The sequence below is a fragment of the Plodia interpunctella genome, chromosome 11 (assembly GCF_027563975.2).
Source record: "Plodia interpunctella isolate USDA-ARS_2022_Savannah chromosome 11, ilPloInte3.2, whole genome shotgun sequence".
NCBI lineage: Eukaryota > Metazoa > Arthropoda > Insecta > Lepidoptera > Pyralidae > Plodia > Plodia interpunctella.
In genome coordinates this window covers 1,615,977-1,636,247 of record NC_071304.1, presented here as the reverse complement: position 1 = coordinate 1,636,247, position 20,271 = coordinate 1,615,977, and the positions used below count along the sequence as shown (strand labels likewise).

The 20,271-nt window shown below is 35.7% G+C and overlaps 2 protein-coding genes across 3 annotated transcripts in view; one reads left to right on the top strand and one right to left on the bottom strand.

The window, feature by feature from the left end:
• Window positions 1-511: 511 nt before the first annotated feature.
• On the top strand, window positions 512-10,987 carry unk (unkempt). Its single transcript, XM_053751421.2, has 6 exons — window positions 512-838; window positions 942-1,151; window positions 2,784-3,067; window positions 3,374-3,474; window positions 3,663-3,900; window positions 4,198-10,987. The coding sequence occupies exons 1-6, from the start codon at window positions 780-782 to the stop codon at window positions 5,316-5,318; spliced, it is 2,013 nt and encodes a 670-aa protein (XP_053607396.1). The 5' UTR covers window positions 512-779; the 3' UTR covers window positions 5,319-10,987.
• Window positions 10,360-20,271, bottom strand: part of LOC128673516 (uncharacterized protein) — a 47,754-nt gene continuing 37,842 nt past the window's right edge. For both annotated transcript variants that reach the window (XR_008405091.1, XM_053751411.1), the window contains one exon: window positions 10,360-17,932. The gene's annotated coding sequence lies outside the window, so the exon portion shown is untranslated. The remainder of the gene's footprint in view (window positions 17,933-20,271) is intronic.

Genomic DNA, 20,271 nt, shown 5'->3' with positions numbered 1-20,271 from the left:
ATGAACAAAGTATTGGATGTGTATAAGTATTCCCATTGTAAATAATGAAGTGTATAAAAAAAGTGCTTATATTTCTGGAATAAATGTACTTAACCATTTACCTGTAAATATCAAATGTATCCAAAATAGTCACTTATTCAAACTGAAGCTTAAGGCTTGGTTATTAGACCATGTGTTTTATAATTTGGATGAATACTATGAGTATAATACTCGTAACTTACGAGAATAAATTGGTATGTATTCCATAAATAATTATATCGTATGTAACTTACTTATAAGTTGTTCAAACAGTTTAATTTGTAAGTACTGCACGTACTTATCCATATATAGAAATATAGTATGTGTTATAAGTGTAACATAACGCTAATATTGCATGCCTGAAAGGGTAAACTGTTGAAACTATATGTATTGTATGTGCCACACCTTGTACTACACAGTTACTGCAATAAAGATATTTGAGTTTGAGTTTTGTGAAAAAGAGACAGACAGAAAACATACGTGACAGATCTGTCATTGGTGGCAATGCAATTTTTTGTATTTTTCTGTCCAACTTTTAGATTTGGCTTGACTTGATTGGGACATGATTTATTTTTAAGTTCAAGGTCATTTTTATCTAAAATGTGGTGTGCTTTTGCGATAAATTCAACTTATTTCGGACTCTATTTACATTTTTTACCTTTCTAAAATATTTTGTGTCACGTGATCGTATATTGAATTTTAATTGGTCGTCGGTGAGCGTGCCCTGCGCGACGCAAGAGGCGCAATAATAGTTTTCCAAAATGCCGTCGGAATCTAAACCTTTGTTGGCAGCTCAAACAGAAAAACCCAATCATTACAAGTAATAATTTAGCCTGAAAGTTGTATTTTGTGAAAGTGTTTACTGTGGTAATCATATTTTATGTGGCGTTCATTGTTTTGAGTTTCGCGTTCGTGTGTTACAGATATCTAAAGGAATTCCGAGTGGAGCAGTGTCCGTCGTTCTTACAACACAAATGTACCCAACATAGGCCTTTCACATGTTTTCATTGGCATTTTAATAATCAAAGAAGACGAAGACCTGTTAGAAAAAGAGATGGATCTTTCAATTATAGCGCTGATAACTACTGTACCAAATATAATGAGACGTCTGGTATATGCGAGGATGGTGACGAGTGAGTATTTTGTTTGGTACCTATTCAGCATGAACATCAAGACATATTATCTTGTAGTTAATCAACTAACATAGTTGTTTAATGGACAATCAACAGTCATTAGCACAGTATTCCTGTATTTGCTTTCTAGTTAGCTCCTATGCCTATTTGAAAAATATTTTGTTTACTAGCAAAGTGAGTATAATCCAACCAAATTCGGTGTGTATAGTGACAGGAAGGTTGTTTTGTTTAGGTGAAGCTTACTAATCTGTACACCTTAATAGTATTGTAGCCCATTGTTCTTTTGTGTTTACTTAGTGTTCCAGTTAATTTATCAATTTTCGACAAATAATTATTATTTTGCCTTCCATTACTGATTATTGATTCAGTTGTATAAAATATCTTTTTCCACTAGTTTAATAATTTACATTTTGTGTTGCTTTCTTTATAATATGACCTAATGTTTACTCTTTCATGTGGTACATTAATTGAAGTTGTCTTAATATTGCTTGTTGTTAATTCAGCTACAACAAGAATCATGGATTCACATTTTTATTGTTTACTACCCACAATGTGAAGTTTCTGTATGTCATCTAGTTTTAAGTTAGTTAGTGTGGGTACGTACCCACATACTAATTACAACCAAATTACAAAGTTTACTATGTTAAAGAATGTTATTACAAAATATTTTTAATAGGTGTAGTAAAGGTAAACATACTGTTTAATTTCAAACAAGTTATGTACAGCTGCCAATTATAGTTAGTTTTTACAACATGAACAACATGAAGACCCTTCCATAATAAAATCATTTATTTAGACCTGGACTAGATAAAATTACTTAAAAATTATAGCAAATAGATTTTATATCATAAAAAACATAAAAATGTATGTTTCGTATGTTTTTACGTAATAAAATCTGTCTCTGTCGTAAATGTAAGTTTTATGTACATGTTTATTTTTAAATTGATTTGACTCGTCCACTAGTCATATTCCACTTAGCGTAGTAAATGTAATATGAAATATGGGTTTTGATTATGATTATATCTTTCAATATGGAACATTAATTATCCGCACAACTTCTATTTGCAGTAAAACATTTTGGTTAATTATTGTAATTGATAGGTAAATCATACCTCAGTGTTACACAGGAATTATATTTAATTTCCTCATGTTTCTGTTAATATTATTTCCTCACTGGCTAAACATATATTTTTCCTGTGGAAATCTTAAATGCAAGTTCACAGAGAACTTAAAACCATTGTACACTTGGCATATAAATTAATTTGAATATCAACTTAATAAATTAGACATAACCATCATCTTATTTCCCATTGTTCTGGGGTTGGAACAATCTGTTTTCTTCACATCTATTTTTTGTCTTACTCACGTTCACTCCTAGCTCCTTCATTTACTCTCTTTTGCATCCCTTGTTCACCCTTTATGTTCTGTTGAACATAATAATCAATAATGATAAAATGTTTTTTATCATTATTGATTGTTTGATTCATAAGAAAACACAATACAGAAGAAACAGAAAAAGTACTACCAATGGTGGACTATCCATTATAGGTTTGAAGCTATAAACAATTGTGGAAACATTATCCCAAAAAGGAAATTTTGACAGATTTAGTAACATGTTTATTCCCATTTCAGTTGCCCATACCTCCACCGCACCGCGGGCGACACAGAGCGACGGTATCACCTCCGCTACTACAAAACTTGCATGTGTGTGCATGATACGGACGCGCGGGGGCTCTGTACCAAGAACGGGGCGCACTGTGCGTTCGCGCACGGAGCCCCGGACCTGCGGCCCCCGGTGCTGGACGTGCGGGAGCTCCAGGCGCTGGAGAACCCGGACGGGGCGGACGGGGACTGCGCGGCGCCCAACGCTTTGGATAAGGAGAGGAATTTGATGAATGAGGACCCCAAATGGCAAGGTTTGTGTTGTTGATGACTTATGTTTTGCACTATGGCTTAAAATAGTCTTGGTTGTTGGGTATCTTGGGTTTCTCTTATTCAACATAACTGAAGTTTTAAGTACAGTTTTTTTTATTGTATCTAATTAATATCTGTTTTATTTCTTTGTTTTGTGTTTGTTTGTTTGTCCTTGTTTCACATCAAAACGGCGCAATAAATTGATGTGATTTTTTTGATGTCATGTAATGGTGGTGAGTGAAATAAGCTACTTTTTTGCCGCGGTCGGATCCGCGGGCAATAGTATACATAATTTCCTTTTGTTGCAGATACAACCTATGTATTATCATCATATAAAACGGAGCCGTGTAAAAGACCACCTAGGTTATGTAGACAAGGGTATGCTTGCCCACAATATCACAATAGTAAAGTAAGTTAAAACTTAATGATTATTGCTTCTTATCAGATTTATATACTTCAAAATTTTTAACTTATATGTTTTTATAATATACCTAGCTGTAAGTTAAGTAAATCTGTTTCAAGTATATATTTAATAAAGTCTCAAATATTTTCTGATATAAAATAATAATTTATCCCAATGTTGCTATTCTTTTTTAGGATAAACGTAGGTCTCCAAGAAAATATAAATATCGTAGTACTCCATGTCCCAATGTGAAGCACGGCGAGGAGTGGGGGGAGCCTAGTAATTGTGAGGCGGGGGACGCTTGTGGGTACTGTCATACGCGCACTGAGCAACAGTTCCACCCGGAGATCTACAAGTCTACGAAATGTAATGATGTACAGCAAGCAGGGTACTGCCCCAGGGGACTGTTCTGTGCATTCGCACATGTAGAACGTGAGTTTTTTAGTAATCAGTTGTGGTTGGAATTTTAGGTTTGATTGTAATATTGTATTTGATACGTTTTTGGCGGCATGCCTGCTATAACAATCAAACCTCTTTTATGTCTCAAGTGTTGGCTAGTTGCAAATCTAATATGAAATACTGGCTGGTTGATGAATAAAATATCAATAATCAACATGAATTTAGTAAAAACTAAAATTTAATTTCAAGAATGTGGATGAGGAACTAGGCTTTTTAATTTTTAAAACCTTTTGTTTTACCGAAATAATAAAATCTAAATTTATTTTCCAGCCGAAGATTTATCAGCGGCTCGTGAGCTAGCTGCTCCTTTAGAATGTGGAACAAATTTAGCGGATCTATTATCATCGGCGCTGCCCCCGGACAAGAAGAGCAACGACAACAGTGTCAGCTTGCTAGGCAACGCGCTCAACTTGGAGCGCGTGCGGCCGCTGTCGCCCAGCAACCTGCTGCAGACCAACGGCAGCGGCGAGGGCTCCGAGTGCGCCTCCACCTCCAGCGGGGGCTCCAGCGGCGGCCGCGCCCCGGGCTCGCAGCCGCGCACGCTGCTCCCGCTGTCGGCCTTCGGCGAACAGGAGGAGCGCAAGGCGCCTCCGCCCTCGCAGTCGGTGTGGTCGCAGCGCGCCTCCACCTTCGACGCGACCGTGCTGCAGGAGGTGGTCGGCAACGCGCTCGACGACCTGCACCTGGAGGACCCCCTGAATCTCGTGGCGGCGCTGGACCGCGACCTGGCGGACGGCGAGGGGCTGCTGGGCGGCTCCGCGCCCGTCAAGATCCCGCAGCCGCGGCCTCTGCGCGGCTTCAGCCCGCCGCCCGGCGGCTCCCCGCTGGCGCCGTTCCTGCGCTACGCTCAGAACGAGCCCGAGCGGCTGTTCGGCTCCCAGATGAAGGCCGGTAGCTTCGGCGCGGCGCCGGCGGGGCCCTTCGAGGGCTTCGGCGCGGAGCTGTCGCGCCTGCGCGAGGAGCTCGTGCTGTCGCGCGCGGCCGCCGCGCGCTGGGACGAGCGCATCGCGCAGGCGCGCGCGGCGTGCGAGGCGTGGCAGCGCGAGGCGGACGAGGCGCAGCGCAAGGCGGCGCTGGCGGAGCGGCAGCGGGACGACGCGCTGGGGCTGGCGGGGTCGCTGCGGCGGGAGCTGGACGCAGGCCGCGGTCGCCGCGAGCTGCGCGGGCTCCCGCTGCCGGCGCTCAAGGCGCTGCAGACGCAGGCGCGCCGCGAACTGGAGGACATCGAGAAGGCGCTGTACCTGGAAACGGCCACCAAGTGCATGGTGTGTGAGGAGCAGCCGCGCAGCGTCACGCTGGCGCCCTGCAACCACTACGTGCTGTGCGAGGGCTGCGCCGCCTCCGCGGACGAGTGCCCCTACTGCCAGACGCCGGTGCAGCACCACCAGTAGGATGACGTTGCGTTATGTTGTTGCGTGTCGTGCTCGTGATGTGGTTTAGTATCGGGTTGTCGTGTCGTGTGCCGCGCGGGGCGCGTCGCGCCGTGACGTGGCTATGACGATTTTGGTAATACTAGAGCCAGCACTACTAAGATTTTTTTTATGTAAGTAATATACATATATTGCTTTCCTTTTCACTCTCTCATGTATTACAAAACATACAGTAACGGTAACCTTTAAACACAAAAGAAGGTAAAAAGAAATATATTCCTTGCATCATCAAGTTGTAATGAGTGCGGGCTCCAGTACCGCGTCAGCTCGTGGCGTCGCGACGCCCCCGCGTCTCGTGTGGTAGTTGCTCTCTACAGATGTAGTTGTCGAGTCACGCTGTGTTTCGGGCTATTAATCCAAAACAAAATACATACTTTTCCTTGATATTTTTATATAGGGGCAAAATGGGGTCTAATGGGGATATATAACTTGATAATAATTGTAGGATATTTAATTTTAGTAAAGAGCAAGACTTATTCTGGTAAAATATTGGATGAAATTAAAAGCATCATATAGGAATTTTCGAATTAACTGCCACTGTCATTTATAGTCTAAGATAGAATTTACTTACAGATTTCCAATATTAACAAATTATGGGAGTTGATAACTTTGCAAATTTTTTTGAATTAATAAATAGTTGAAATACCTATGCCTATAACCTAACGAACTAATGACTTCATACTACTAGAGACGTAGATATAGAAACTTTTGTATACAATCGCTATATTTACTATGTAGTATTACGAAATGGAACAATGGGACTTTCGAAAGAATAGCTTTTAGTATTCGATAAAGTATAATAATATAAATCCTAACACCAACGCAGCAATATTGTTTATCGACACAAAATATACATTATACACGTGATTATATACTATGTATTGGATATTTTCATATAAATCAGATATATTTAGTGCATGGTTAAACTTTAGAAGTTTTATCTTATACAAGATTACTGTGCTTTTGATGTTATTTGGTTTGATTGAATTAGTCTGCTACGACACGGGTGTGTTGGCGCGTCAATTGACAATTTTGACCTGCACCGTTTGTATAGGTACTAAAAAAGATTAGCAGTCTTATCAAATGTCTCTGTGTTGAAATATACACTTGAGAAATGAATATCTTTGCATATTAAAAATAGTGTAATTTCTGATTTACAGAATAATTTTTAATATGCAAAAAATATTATATTTGCAGTGTACATTCCAACTTACAGACATGCCAATATTGTGTATTGAAAATACTGTATCATTTGCGCGTGTTTTGAACGATATCCTGAATGTGAATCTATGTCTAAAGGTGCGTGTATACCGTGCGAGCGAATGCTCATTCTATCCTTTCAAAATGGCTGGCCATAGCCTGTGGCCAGGCATTGGTGGACCACCAGAATGAGGCTAGAATGAGAATTCCCCCGATATTGGTGTAAATCAGCCTTAGGATGTTTGAAAGAGAAGGAGAGATAAGAGATCATTGACCTCCGGTGATTTGCCAACTCGCTCGTGGTGTAGTTGTTTGTTGCTTTCTCGATATATTAAAGTATAGCTATTTATACAACATATGAAGTCTTTCCTGCGTGGTCGTGCTTTCAATAAACGTGATTATTTGAATGTTATCATAATGTTTGTTCACGCGCCGGTGTGGAAGCAGGACTTGTATCATTAATATAACGTAGTCTTAGTTTTGTATTGATATTCGAACTGCATGAACGGATTATAACATATATAATCACAATTTAATCAGATATTGTTGTTGTTACGTTTTTTACATTTTTTAATGAAGCTTAATCTTAGGGAAAAGTGACTGGCATACTTCCTTCAGTTGTTTTCTATGCACAATATGTATTTCGTTTTCGCGTCGAGTACACTAAGGACCAATATAAATATATCGAATATCGTAAGTGACGGATCCCCATTTTTGTGCTTTTCCCCCGTTTTGGGCAATTTGTAAGCTGATTTGGAAGTCTGTATTTTTGGAATTGTTTTGACTTTTTAACTGCTGTCTATGGTCCGTAGCTACCCTACACGACATCACTCCCTCGTAGAAATATATATTCTCTCGATATGCTTTATAGGTAGTGGCTGGAGTTATAGTTTCTATGCTAAAATTGTGTCTACAGAATTCGAAAGTATGTATTTAAACGTTTTAATGAATCTATGTGGAAGTGATGTGGTTATAATGATCATACGACTAAAAAAAACCATCTCTTTAGGTCAACTTCTCAAAATGTCTACCGGTCGCTAATTCACCACGTCTTAGATTTATTTATTTATTTATTCATTCATACAACTATCAAGATTGTCAATTGATTTCCTACATTTTTTATAAAATAAATGTTGACATTTTGCGAATTTTGGCAATATTGCTATTTTAAAGTTACAATTAATATAATACACACATATAGTGGTGGTGATAAGAAATGAGTCAGAAATCGGTTGGCATTTTGAATTGACATAAAGACCTGATACGGCACACAGCCTGCGAAACGCATATACTTTATTTGTATGTAATTTTAACTAGCGCGTCTTCGCAGCCAGCCACGATTCCATACAAAAAAGTGCACGCGTTATACAGTCTTGTGCGATAGCCTTAAGACGAACCGGAATTTTGAGCCCGGAAAAAATACTCGGTGTTTCGTCGTAATATTGATGCAAACGGCGGTACTAGGCGATCGTAGGCCTTAGAGCATTTTAAGTTAACATTCCCGAGTAGCGATGTTTATTTTTTTTCACTTGGTGTGGGTGTGCATTATACAAATTGCATTTAGTTTTAATTTTACAATATATTAATAAAAGCGTAGATGGACGGGCAACATTTGTTGATTAACCTGTCTAACGACAATCACAGTAACGTTCACATAAAATACCACATTAGAATTTTGTGGATAGAAGTAGAATGTTGCCCGTGGGCATTTCACAAGTAGTGAAGTTAGCGTCAGACAAGGAAAATATATACACGTAGCGTTTCCTAAATATGTACTTGAATAAGTAACTAATTTTGACGATTTCTCAACATTAGATAAATTTTGCGTATATTCAAATCCAATCAATAACACGACTTACAAATTTATTTGTCGTAAGTATTTAATGTCATGTTTTTTTTTTTTGTTCAAAATCTTTAGTAAAATTAACTTCGTGTACACATTTCCCTTGTCCCTAATTCAGAGTCTTTTTTTATTACTAGTTTTGTATTCGCTTTACGAGTACCATCTTTTGGGTCAATATCTGTAATGTTTACAATCATTTATCACGCTATTAGGCATTTGGAATTATGTAAGAACATTTATACGAAGGCATTTTATATAAATTTTATTTCAATTATACTAAATATTTTAAAAATAACAATACCTATTTATATATTTTGAAAATCTTGAAAGTTTTTTTGTATCGGTATATAATAAAGGATAGTAATAACAAATTTAACTAAGATATGATATAAATTAGTTGTAAGTAGCGTTTTCAAATTGTAATGGACATATTTTTAAGAGTGTAGTCTCATCGATGTATCGTAATAAGCAATATGACCACAGCCGCCTTTTACTCAATACACAGATTGATTTACGAGTTGGTCGTCCATTGCTCATATTTAATCCATTTTCTGACTAAAGATAAATGTTTAGCATCATGTGATGCCTGCTCTTCATACGGTTTGGCTTTGGTGTTCTTGTGGAATAACGTCACATTGCACAGCTATATTTCATATCATAAACCTGCGCAGGAGTCTGAAAGTTAGACGTAAAAATCCGTATTTATCTCATAAACCAAACATGACCTAGACTAGATTTCTGCAAATAGTTCTTGACTTGGCTTTTATGCCATAACGAACATCTGGCTTTCGATGGTTCTAGATCTATCGGTAGCTTACATTAAATTATGCAATGTACGGCGTCAATGTTGGTCTCACATTCACTAACACCAAATTAATTTATCCACAAAGAAAAATCGCTATCGGTTAGCGCCATCTTGCTTGTTCAAGTTGTCACTCGAAAAGAGGTTACTATATTATAATTTTTTTTATTAATGAAACGTAAAATCATGATCATTGAATGCATACGTGACGCAGTGGATGACCGCCTTTGTCTACACGGCGCATTTTGTGTTGGTAGGTTGCATTATTTGGAAAGTCAAGAGGTGACAGTTCTGTAGCACCCTGTGCGACTAGCACGAATATTTCCGGGAACATAATCAAATCGACAATTTCAAAGTTTCTATGGATCGTTTCGGATTAAATAGTTCGTTTTACGTTCGATAGAGGCGCTGTCCGTTTTCCATATAAATTGTGTCGATTAAATTTTCTCAAAATCTCTTGCTAGCCCCACAGATGTATTTTATGCGATAGAGTTAACAACATGCGTAGACACGTTTTTGAAAAAAAACGGTGATATTAGATTTATGATCTTTGGAGCCAATTGGGAACTTTATAACGGCCCTAATGTCCCAACTACATTATTATAATAACGAAACTGCTTACGCATTGTTGTTTTCTGAACATTAGGAGCTGAATCAAAAATAATTTATAGTCTTAAGGCTAATTTTTGGCATAGTGTTCTGTTTGCTTTCATAAATAATCTCAAAAAGCATACTTTGGAAACTTGTAATCATTATGTAAAAGAAGCTAAGTACCAGGTTTTTCCTACATCGAAGAGAGACTTTTCTAAGTGTGGGAAATGGTTCTTATATATAACAAAAACAAGCAAACCCACGTGTGCGATAAGTATTATATTTGATTGTCACAAAATTAAGTGTGTGTAGTCTCAAAATTTAATCGCTCGAGTCTCGAAACAAAATGTACTGTGTGGCCATTGCATATTATATAGCTTGCTAGTGTTTTAATTATTTATAAATTAGATATCGTATTAGAGTATATTTATTTTTATATATAGAGCCTTTGGAAATTTTGTTGATATATTTTATTGAAATATGCGACACTTATTGGTATGTAGCAGTTAAAGTTTTAAGTTTTATTCGGTAAGTGACATAGGAATGTGTTTATTTTATATTTTATAAAAAGAAATATTCCTGGATTTAATAATTTAGATGGTAATTTTCACATTTCGATTCCCTTTGTCACACTCGAATAAAATGTCTGTATCGAATGCAATCTGTCGTTCTTGACCCGATAGGCGCTGTGTGGTTCTTGTTGTTATCATTTACTTTTACTGATTTAAGAATCATTGTACCCGTATGTTTGTAATCCATTTTACAGTTTGCGTTAATTATGTTATTTTGATTAGGATCAATTTTGTTTTAAAGCTTCTAGGTATCCGCGTACGCATAATAACATTTTTTTATATTTTTATTAATATTTTTTCTTTCATTTTATTTATCTTTAGGTAGGTAGGTTCAACAAATTCTTTCAAATTATTATTGTTAAATTAGAAATAGATAATGTTGTAGTAGAAACCAATGACGCGACAGCATCGCTCGTACAGATCAAAATGAATTGTTTTTAATAATTATTTTTGTTTTAACAGAATATGCATTCAAGCTTTCTATATTAATATCATAGTAGGTATTTTATAAACAACATAATTTTCAAATCCATGTGATCCAAACGTGTAACAGAGATGTGAAGATTATAATTATTACTAGATAGGTAGGTTTAATAAATTTTAAATTCCATTCAATAACAAATGATTGTTTTATTTCTTACGCCCCATAGTATTCCTTCGGCCAGATCTATTACATTATTTTAATCACAATAATACGTGGTTTGAAACGATATTACCTCAAGAGTTATATAAGTCTTTTTATTATTATGTTAATGTAACATGTTTACATAGTGTTCGAACATTTGCAAAAATAAAACAGTAATCTATAAAATCCAACTATGAGCGAAACAATAACGCCATACATTTTATGCGAGTGATTTTCAGGATCGTGTCATATCCCCCTAGTCGCTGTCTATCCTCATAGGAGTACGTATGTATTAACCCCTCTTCACACAAAAAAAAATATAAGTAATTATAAAATATAGGAATTTAAACACTATAAAGATAAATAAAATGGTGCGCGGCATATTCAAGTTAAACACTGGTAGATTTAAAATCTCAATTGTTTAATACATAAAAGGTTCCACAATATTGCATCGTTCTAGCCGGTGGCATTTTACTTACAATTACACAGCGAAAAGAAAATTAATATAATCTCATTTGATTCCAAAACACGTATATTTTCGCCATTTTTAAGAACATAGTGATTAAAAAAATACACTTCCAATAAAAAATATAGTAAAAGCGTCATAGTTACATAATAATATATTAAACCATACATGTATTTATATAATTTTTTTTCAGCTTTCTTACCTACATATTGGTAAAATAATTGCGTTTAGAATGTCTAAATAGACACGATACCAACGTCATCGGATGTGTGGGCTCATAAAACAAAAAGGAGACGCAAAACTTTTGTGATGATACTCAGGGCTGAGGCAGACGAGTGAGCGTCCGCAAGAGATGCGAGTATGTGGTATATTTTTATAAGTAGTCAATAGTCCTGTTTCTCATTTACTTTCAATTGTAGTACGTGTAATCGCGATAGGGTACCTGCCACGCACATCCATAACATAAGGTAGGAACATTTATATTTCGGATTAATTTCACCAAAAACAAAGTGTACAAGGACGGACATTGTTAGACAATGGTCTTAATTAACAAAGTAAGCGATCTGCAACGAAATCGTAAAAAGTAGATTTTGGTATCACAGAGGTATTTTTTATCTCTCTCGCTTTTAATCCCCACTGAATCCAAAGAGGCTTAGATTTTACCGCGTTTAAGTCAACAAATATCTTGCACTGTTAGACTATTTATTGGTATCATCTACACAATTTGTAAGTGTATAGATAAGTGTATTCAACATAAAATTAACAAACATAAAATATTTTGTGATTCTTAAGACTAGCTACATTACATGAGCAAATGTGAAAGGCCATTAACAGTTCTCAGGCTTTTTAAAATAGGCTTCATCTGTCAAGAATGTATCAAACGCATGTGAATGATACATGCAGAGTCCATACCATGAAATAAGTTCCGCAGATGTGGCGCTACTGTCGCTGAAAACAAAAACGTGGCTTATAGACATAAGACATATTGATAGTTACTTATATTGCCACGGACTCCTTTCGTGGTATAGTCTTATGATGAAAGCAACTACTACAGGTACAGTCAATAACATAAGTTCTTACAATTTTTTATTTGCGTAACCATAGTCATATGAGTTGGAATTTTATCTTGTTGATTGTACTAATATTACAAAGTTTGTATTCTGAACTTTGCCTTCACGTGTGCTCGTAAGATCAAACTGGTATTCACGATTAGGCCAAATGTTTACTAGTTTACTACGCTAAAACCAGGAAATATTTTGTATATTACAATATAATATTTATCATTTTCATTTTATACTTCATTTGGTATTATTCTAGGAGAGCAACATGTCATGTAAACTGTTCACTCGAACAACTTTGGCTCAACCCTACAGTTGGCTTCACAGCTATTTAAATATTTTTTACTAAAATCATTCCATTAATTAATTACATCATAAAATTACACAATGTAAAGTAAATTAGATTAATTTCATTTCATAAACAAAACACATGCTTTTTAATTTTTTTTTTCACAATGACAAATTAAATCTTATATTTACAAATTAGATATTATTATAAGTATTAAAGTTGAATTCGTATCGCATAGCATAATAAAATCTACGTAATTCTAGCTAAAGCTTAGTGTCATGGTCTCTTATTGCGACATATTCTACGCGAATACGACATAAATCTATTCTAAAAATGCATTTTAGTGATAACAATGAAGATTCGTTAGCCGGTTTCACCGAATTTGTTAATAGGCTGTAATCATTTCTGTTATTTGTTACGACACTATCGCTAGCGGGATGGACAGTGCACATATTCATATTTTATTATGAATAAGGAAATAAGCATTGTGACTATTTATTTAAGAGGTCATGTATTTTTAGTTCTAATATAATTACACACATTTAATGTGAAAATGGCAGTATTGAGGTTTGTTACATGCTATATAGATGCGCAAATACCAGTTTAATATATATTTTTATATCTCGTATTTGCACATCTTTGCATACATTATAATTTACACAGATGACATAAAAGACAAGGGCAGTTGTCATGTCGTGTAGGGAGGCAAAACGATCGATGGCAAAGTGCTCCAACGACAGAAACCTAAATCTTAAATTAATTGATGATGACATACATTATAGCCATAATACGCTATTTAAAGGGAACAATTAAAATCGCATGTTAGATGGTGCAAAATCGGCAACGCTCGTCAATTTAAAACCTTGTATTTTTATATAAATTCAACCTGTATTGTTAATATTATGGATTTTAATTTTATATTAGCGCTACGTTCATAGGATAGCTAGTTATAAATAAGAAATAAAAAAGTATAGATTAATAATTACACTATAAGAAAAATATCTACGTACTGGGTCGGTGTTTACTAAATTTGCAAGATATTGTCACGATTTTAATTTGTTTCTGTGAATCCAGACCAGATTCATCGTCGTATTCCTCATGGCTGAGGGTCGTGGTCATTACGTGGAATTAAACACACACAACAACTTTCTTGGCATTAATAATGGAGTGGTTTGCCATTGCCTTCTCCATTTCACACACAAGTTAATAATCAACCAGTGTGCAGGTTTCCTCACGATGTTTTCCTTCGCCGGAAGCAAGTGGTGGTCGATGAAAACTACTATATTATGAGTCAGATTTGTATACAAACTCATGTGGCACGAGTAGGATTCGAACCTGGGACCTTTCGATCCACATGCGGGCGTCTTAACCATTACACCACCACCGCTTCTGCTAATAAGAGGCCTGTTAATAAGAGAATTCTGTAATTTAATACTAGGCTGTAATCGGAATAAGAACCGACGTATACTTTTTAAAATGCGTAACAAAAATTATATGCAATAAATGATTTTTGATTTGTATTGTGTACAGATATTAATGCGCTATCTGACCATTGGTATTATTTATAGTTTAATGTCAATGTAATGAAGTATATTTTATGTTTATCACTCAAATAAGTATTCCAGATAGACCTATCTCTGATTTCTTAGGACGGTACGAACGTCGTCTGTATGGGTACTTCACTCTCAACTATATCTGTCGCCAAACAACAGTGCTTGCATTGTTGTGTTCCGGCTTGAAGGGTGAGAGAGGCGTGTGATTACAGGTTACTGTGGCAAAAGACCTAGAACACAAAGTGGGCAACGCACGCGTGACTCTCCTCGTGTTGTAGCATCCACAGGCAAGTGACTGTGTGGGCCGCATGCCTATTTGTCTGTTTGGTAGTATATAAAAAAAAATCAGGACGAAATGAAGAAAATATAGTGACAATACCGTGCAAGTTTCGACACCCAACCCAGATTTCAACAAGGCATTTCAGTGCTCATCTATATCTAAGTGCGTAGACAGAGAAAACTACAGAATTTGTTATATCTTTTGTTTCGCTCATTCAAGAAAGAGTACGTAATAGCTAATATCTTATCCCTCACCGTGTGCTCAGTTTTACAAGGCCCATTATGCCGATTTGTATGAGACTACCGTATTGAGCTGGGAAGTTGTATGAAAATCTTCTATCTCATTTGGTTACGTTAGCCCGTCATCTTTAGTTTTCTTTATCTTGGTTTAAGTGCATCTCCTTACTCTCGCGAATTTCTAAGCTTTATTACTTATTAGGAATCAATTTCATACGGTAGTTACGTCGTAAATACGGTAGTTACGCGTGTGACGTCTGTTAATTGAGGGTCTGCGTCCAATAGAAAATTTGTTTGAATTCATTATGTTATGATTGGCCAACGTTATTATAAACAATATAATATTTTTTTAATTATTTCACATTTCGAGTAATCATTTCGAAAATAATTGTATAAAAATATTATTTTAATTCAATGCTTTAAAATAAGCATTATACACAAACGTTCATGAAAAAAAAATGTTTTGTTCAGAGAGACTGACATTCCGATCTGATAGTTTTAGATAAGGCAAATAGCCCCATGTAACATTTTTTTTTCAATTTAAAAAACTTACGAATGACGCCCCATTTTAAACAATAGATATAAAATGGCACAGAAAAGAAACCAGCCCATAGATATAATTACGTATAAAAAATAAATGCCGCAGTTTTTGGTCAATAAATCTACATACACTACATTATATTAAAACAGCTTTTGTGCTACAGAATCTAAATTTTGTACACAACGGAAGAGATTATAATAAATACGACGACCAAAAATTTAAAAAATTATATTTTATAGTCTATGCCAACTGAATCCGCAAAAGAAAATATTCTTGATTTTTTACACTACGAGGTTATTGTAATATTATATTTAAAAGTACGGATATTTTTTACAGATTCAATTGATATATTGCTACAGAAATATCAACCTTATTATTTTAAGCATACGCACTATCGTTGTTTGAGACAAGTGCACTTATTCCGAGGTATTTGACCAAGTCTTTCAATTCCGCGCTATCCCCTAACTCAGTTTTCTACAGTCTACGCGATTTTAAACTTTACACGCTCAGCATTAAAGACTTATTTTAAAGAGCGATGATTAGGATGGATGGGTTATATTTATGCACCTATTATATATATAATATTTATTATTTTTATTAATTTTTATTAATTACACTTTACGAACAATATTCGCATTGGCGTAAGAGAAGCCCTGATGTTGGCGACTTTTTATCAGATTCAATATAAGTGACACTCGACTTCCAACCTTTTAGTCAAACGAACCGCTGTTCGTTCACATTGCAATAAAAATATTTGCGATAAAAAGCGGTGCTATAAATATTCTTATCCATAGCGATGAGAGTCTTTTTAATTTCATACATTTATTCAATACTTTATTCATCTCATAAGTTAACGGCAAAAATGGTCAAAATCCCAACATTTCTTAAAAGAAGCCACAACTTCCTTTCTCTTACTCAGAGTATTGAAAAATATCACATTATGTCAACAAAGACTCCTTAAAAACATATTCTTTTTCGGCGGTCGATCGAAAATATTTTATTACACAAATATAACCCAAGCATCGTGTTCAATCTATAGCTTATTGTCAAAACAATAAACGCTCTACTTAATAGGGTTACCATGAGCTCATATTGCAATCATTTTAGGTAGGTTGATGTGTTGTGGACTGTACAGATGGGTGCTCCATCCTCGCACGTAACTGTACAGGCCACAACACATACGTGACCTTGCCGCGCTACAATATTAATGTATTTCTCACAAAACCTGAAAGAAGATTTTATGGTAACCCTTTCAATAATAATCTCAACATTACAAATAATAGACTCCGTTAATAGCAACACAAACTTAGCATACCATAGTCACTCTGAAATTACGATGTCATGTTAATTGAGCTCTCACTTCTAATACTTAAAGTTCAATTTGGATTGACAGACGTTGAAACTTCATAGTGATATCTTTAAGGCTTAGCGTGCACTGTACATTTTATATACAACGTATGTATTTTGTGATTACATATTCCGAAATTAAAATTAGTTAAATAAAATTTATACTAAGTAATAAAACTTTATGTGAAACACTCACACACAAAAACACAACAAACTTTTAAATCAATAGTGATTTTTTTTTCTTTGGAAGCTAATATACTCCTCATTATTATCGTATTCCTCATGACTGAGGGTCGTAGTCATTACGTGGAATGAAACGCAAATTACGCAATGTAAATGGAGAACGCTGTATTAATTGAGTTATAGAAGTTTGGAGTTTTATGGGATTATAGTTTAAATATGTAAGTCTCATTAAAAATCTCCTCAAATTGTCTACAGTATTATTGTAGGTGTAAAGCCGTGATTTTATCATTTTCAGCCTTGTTTCTTTCTTTCTTTCTTTCTTTCTTTCTATGCGCATGAATATATTTACTTCTACTTTTACTGGAAGTTGATAAATTCATTCATTCGTTCATATTCAAGTAAAGAAGGGATACTGTGTAGCCTTCTCTTCGTCATGGTCGCATTCCTCATGGCTGAGGGTCATTACTTGAAATTAAACACACATAACGACTTTCTTGGTACTATTAATGGAGTGGTTGGGAATTGCTTTCTCAGCCAGTGTGCAGGTTCCCTCACGATGTTTTCCTTCACCGGAAGCAAGTGGTGGTCGATGAAAACTACTACACATGAGTGAGATTAGTGCACAAACTCATGTGGCATGAGTAGGATTCGAACCTGGGATCTTTCGGTTCACAGTCAGTCTTTACCATTACACCACAACCGCTTCAAACTGAGTATCCTAGATGGAAATTTAAAAATCAGCTATAAATGGGTTATTGCACGCTTGTTCAGCTGAATCTAGACATAATTTTATTGACGTACTTCTGCCATGTTTGCCTGCAAATTCATTCTTTCATTCATTCGTTCATTCACTGTCAGTGGTACGAGTACAGTGCACGCTCTCCCTAACAACTATACTATAGCGTAACCCTACCATCACAATGACGTAAGCGTCGCAACGACTACACTTTATCCCTGATGCAGCTTCCACTTCTATTCTACAGCGACGTCTGAAAACACATTTACATTATGTATGTATAAAACTAACAAGTCTATTCTTCTTCATAGTCGTATTCCTCACGGCTGAGCGTCGTGGTTATTACGTGGAATGAAATATACACAACATCTTTCTTGGCATTATTAATGGAGTGGTTTGCATTATTGCCTTCTCCATTTCACACACAAAGAACCAACTAGTGTGCAGGTTTCCTCACGATGTTTTCCTTCGCCGGAAGCAAGTGGTGGTCGATGAAAACTACTATATATGAGTCAGATTTGTATACAAACTCATGTGGCACGAGTAGGATTCGAACCTGGGACCTTTCGATCCACATGCGGGCGTCTTAACCATTACACCACCACCGCTTCTGTTAATAAGAGGCCTGTTAATAAGAGAATTCTGTAATTTAATACTAGGCTGTAATCGGAATGAGAACCGACGTATACTTTTTAAAATGCGTAACAAAAATTATATGCAATAAATGATTTTTGATTTGTATTGTGTACAGATATTAATGCGCTATCTGACCATTGGTATTATTTATAGTTTAATGTCAATGTAATTAAGTATATTTTATGTTTATCACTCAAATAAGTATTCCAGATAGACCTATCTCTGATTTGTTAGGACGGTACGAACGTCGTCTGTATGGGTACTTCACTCTCAACTGTTTCTGTCGCCAAACAACAGTGCTTGCATTGTTGTGTTCCGGCTTGAAGGGTGAGAGAGGCGTGTGATTACAGGTTACTGTGGCAAAAGACCTAGAACACAAAGTGGGCAACGCACGCGTGACTCTCCTCGTGTTGTAGCATCCACAGGCAAGTGACTGTGTGGGCCGCATGCCTATTTGTCTGTTTGGTAGTATATAAAAAAAAATCAGGACGAAATGAAGAAAATATAGTGACAATACCGTGCAAGTTTCGACACCAAACCCAGATTTCAACAAGGCATTTCAGTGCTCATCTATATCTAAGTGCGTAGACAGAGAAAACTACAGAATTTGTTATATCTTTTGTTTCGCTCATTCAAGAAAGAGTACGTACGTATTTACGTATTAGAATTACTAGAGAAGAAACGGGACAGAGCTAATATCTCATCCCTCACCGTGTGCTCAGTTTTACAAGGCCCATTATGCCAATTTGTATGAGACTACCGTATTGAGCTGGGAAGTTGTATGAAAATCTTCTATCTCATTTGGTTACGTTAGCCCGTCATCTTTAGTTTTCTCTATCTTGGTTTAAGTGCATCTCCTTACTCTCGCGAATTTCTAAGCTTTATTACTTATTAGGAATCAATTTCATACGGTAGTTACGTCGTAAATACGGTAGTTACGCGTGTGACGCCTGTTAATTGAGGGTCTGCGTCCAATAGAAAATTTGTTTGAATTCATTATGTTATGATTGGCCAACGTTATTATAAACAATATAATAATTTTTAAATTATTTCACATTTCGAGTAATCATTTCGAAAATAATTGTATAAAAATATTATTTTAATTCAATGCTTTAAAATAAGCATTATACACAAACGTTCATGAAAAAAAAAATGTTTTGTTCAGAGAGACTGACATTCAGATCTGATAGTTTTAGATAAGGCAAATAGCCCCATGTAACATTTTTTTTTTCAATTTAAAAAACTTACGAATGACGCCCCATTTTAAACAATAGATATAAAATGGCACAGAAAAGAAATCAGCCCATAGATATAATTACGTATAAAAAATAAATGCCGCAGTTTTTGGTCAATAAATCTACATACACTACATTATATTAAAACAGCTTTTGTGCTACAGAATCTAAATTTTGTACACAACGGAAGAGATTATGATAAATGCGACGACCAAAAATTTAAAAAATTATATTTTATAGTCTATGCCAACTGAATCCGCAAAAGAAAATATTCTTGATTTTTTACACTACGAGGTTATTGTAATATTATATTTAAAAGTACGGATATTTTTTACAGATTCAATTGATATATTGCTACAGAAATATCAACCTTATTATTTTAAGCATACGCACTATCGTTGTTTGAGACAAGTGCACTTATTCCGAGGTATTTGACCAAGTCTTTCAATTCCGCGCTATCCCCTAACTCAGTTTTCTACAGTCTACGCGATTTTAAACTTTACACGCTCAGCATTAAAGACTTATTTTAAAGAGCGATGATTAGGATGGATGGGTTATATTTATGCACCTATTGATATAATATTTATTATTTTTATTAATTTTTATTCATTACACTTTACGAACAATATTCGCATAGGCGTAAGAGAAGCCCTGATGTTGGCGACTTTTTATCAGATTCACTCGACTTCCAACCTTTTAGTCAAACGAACCGCTGTTCGTT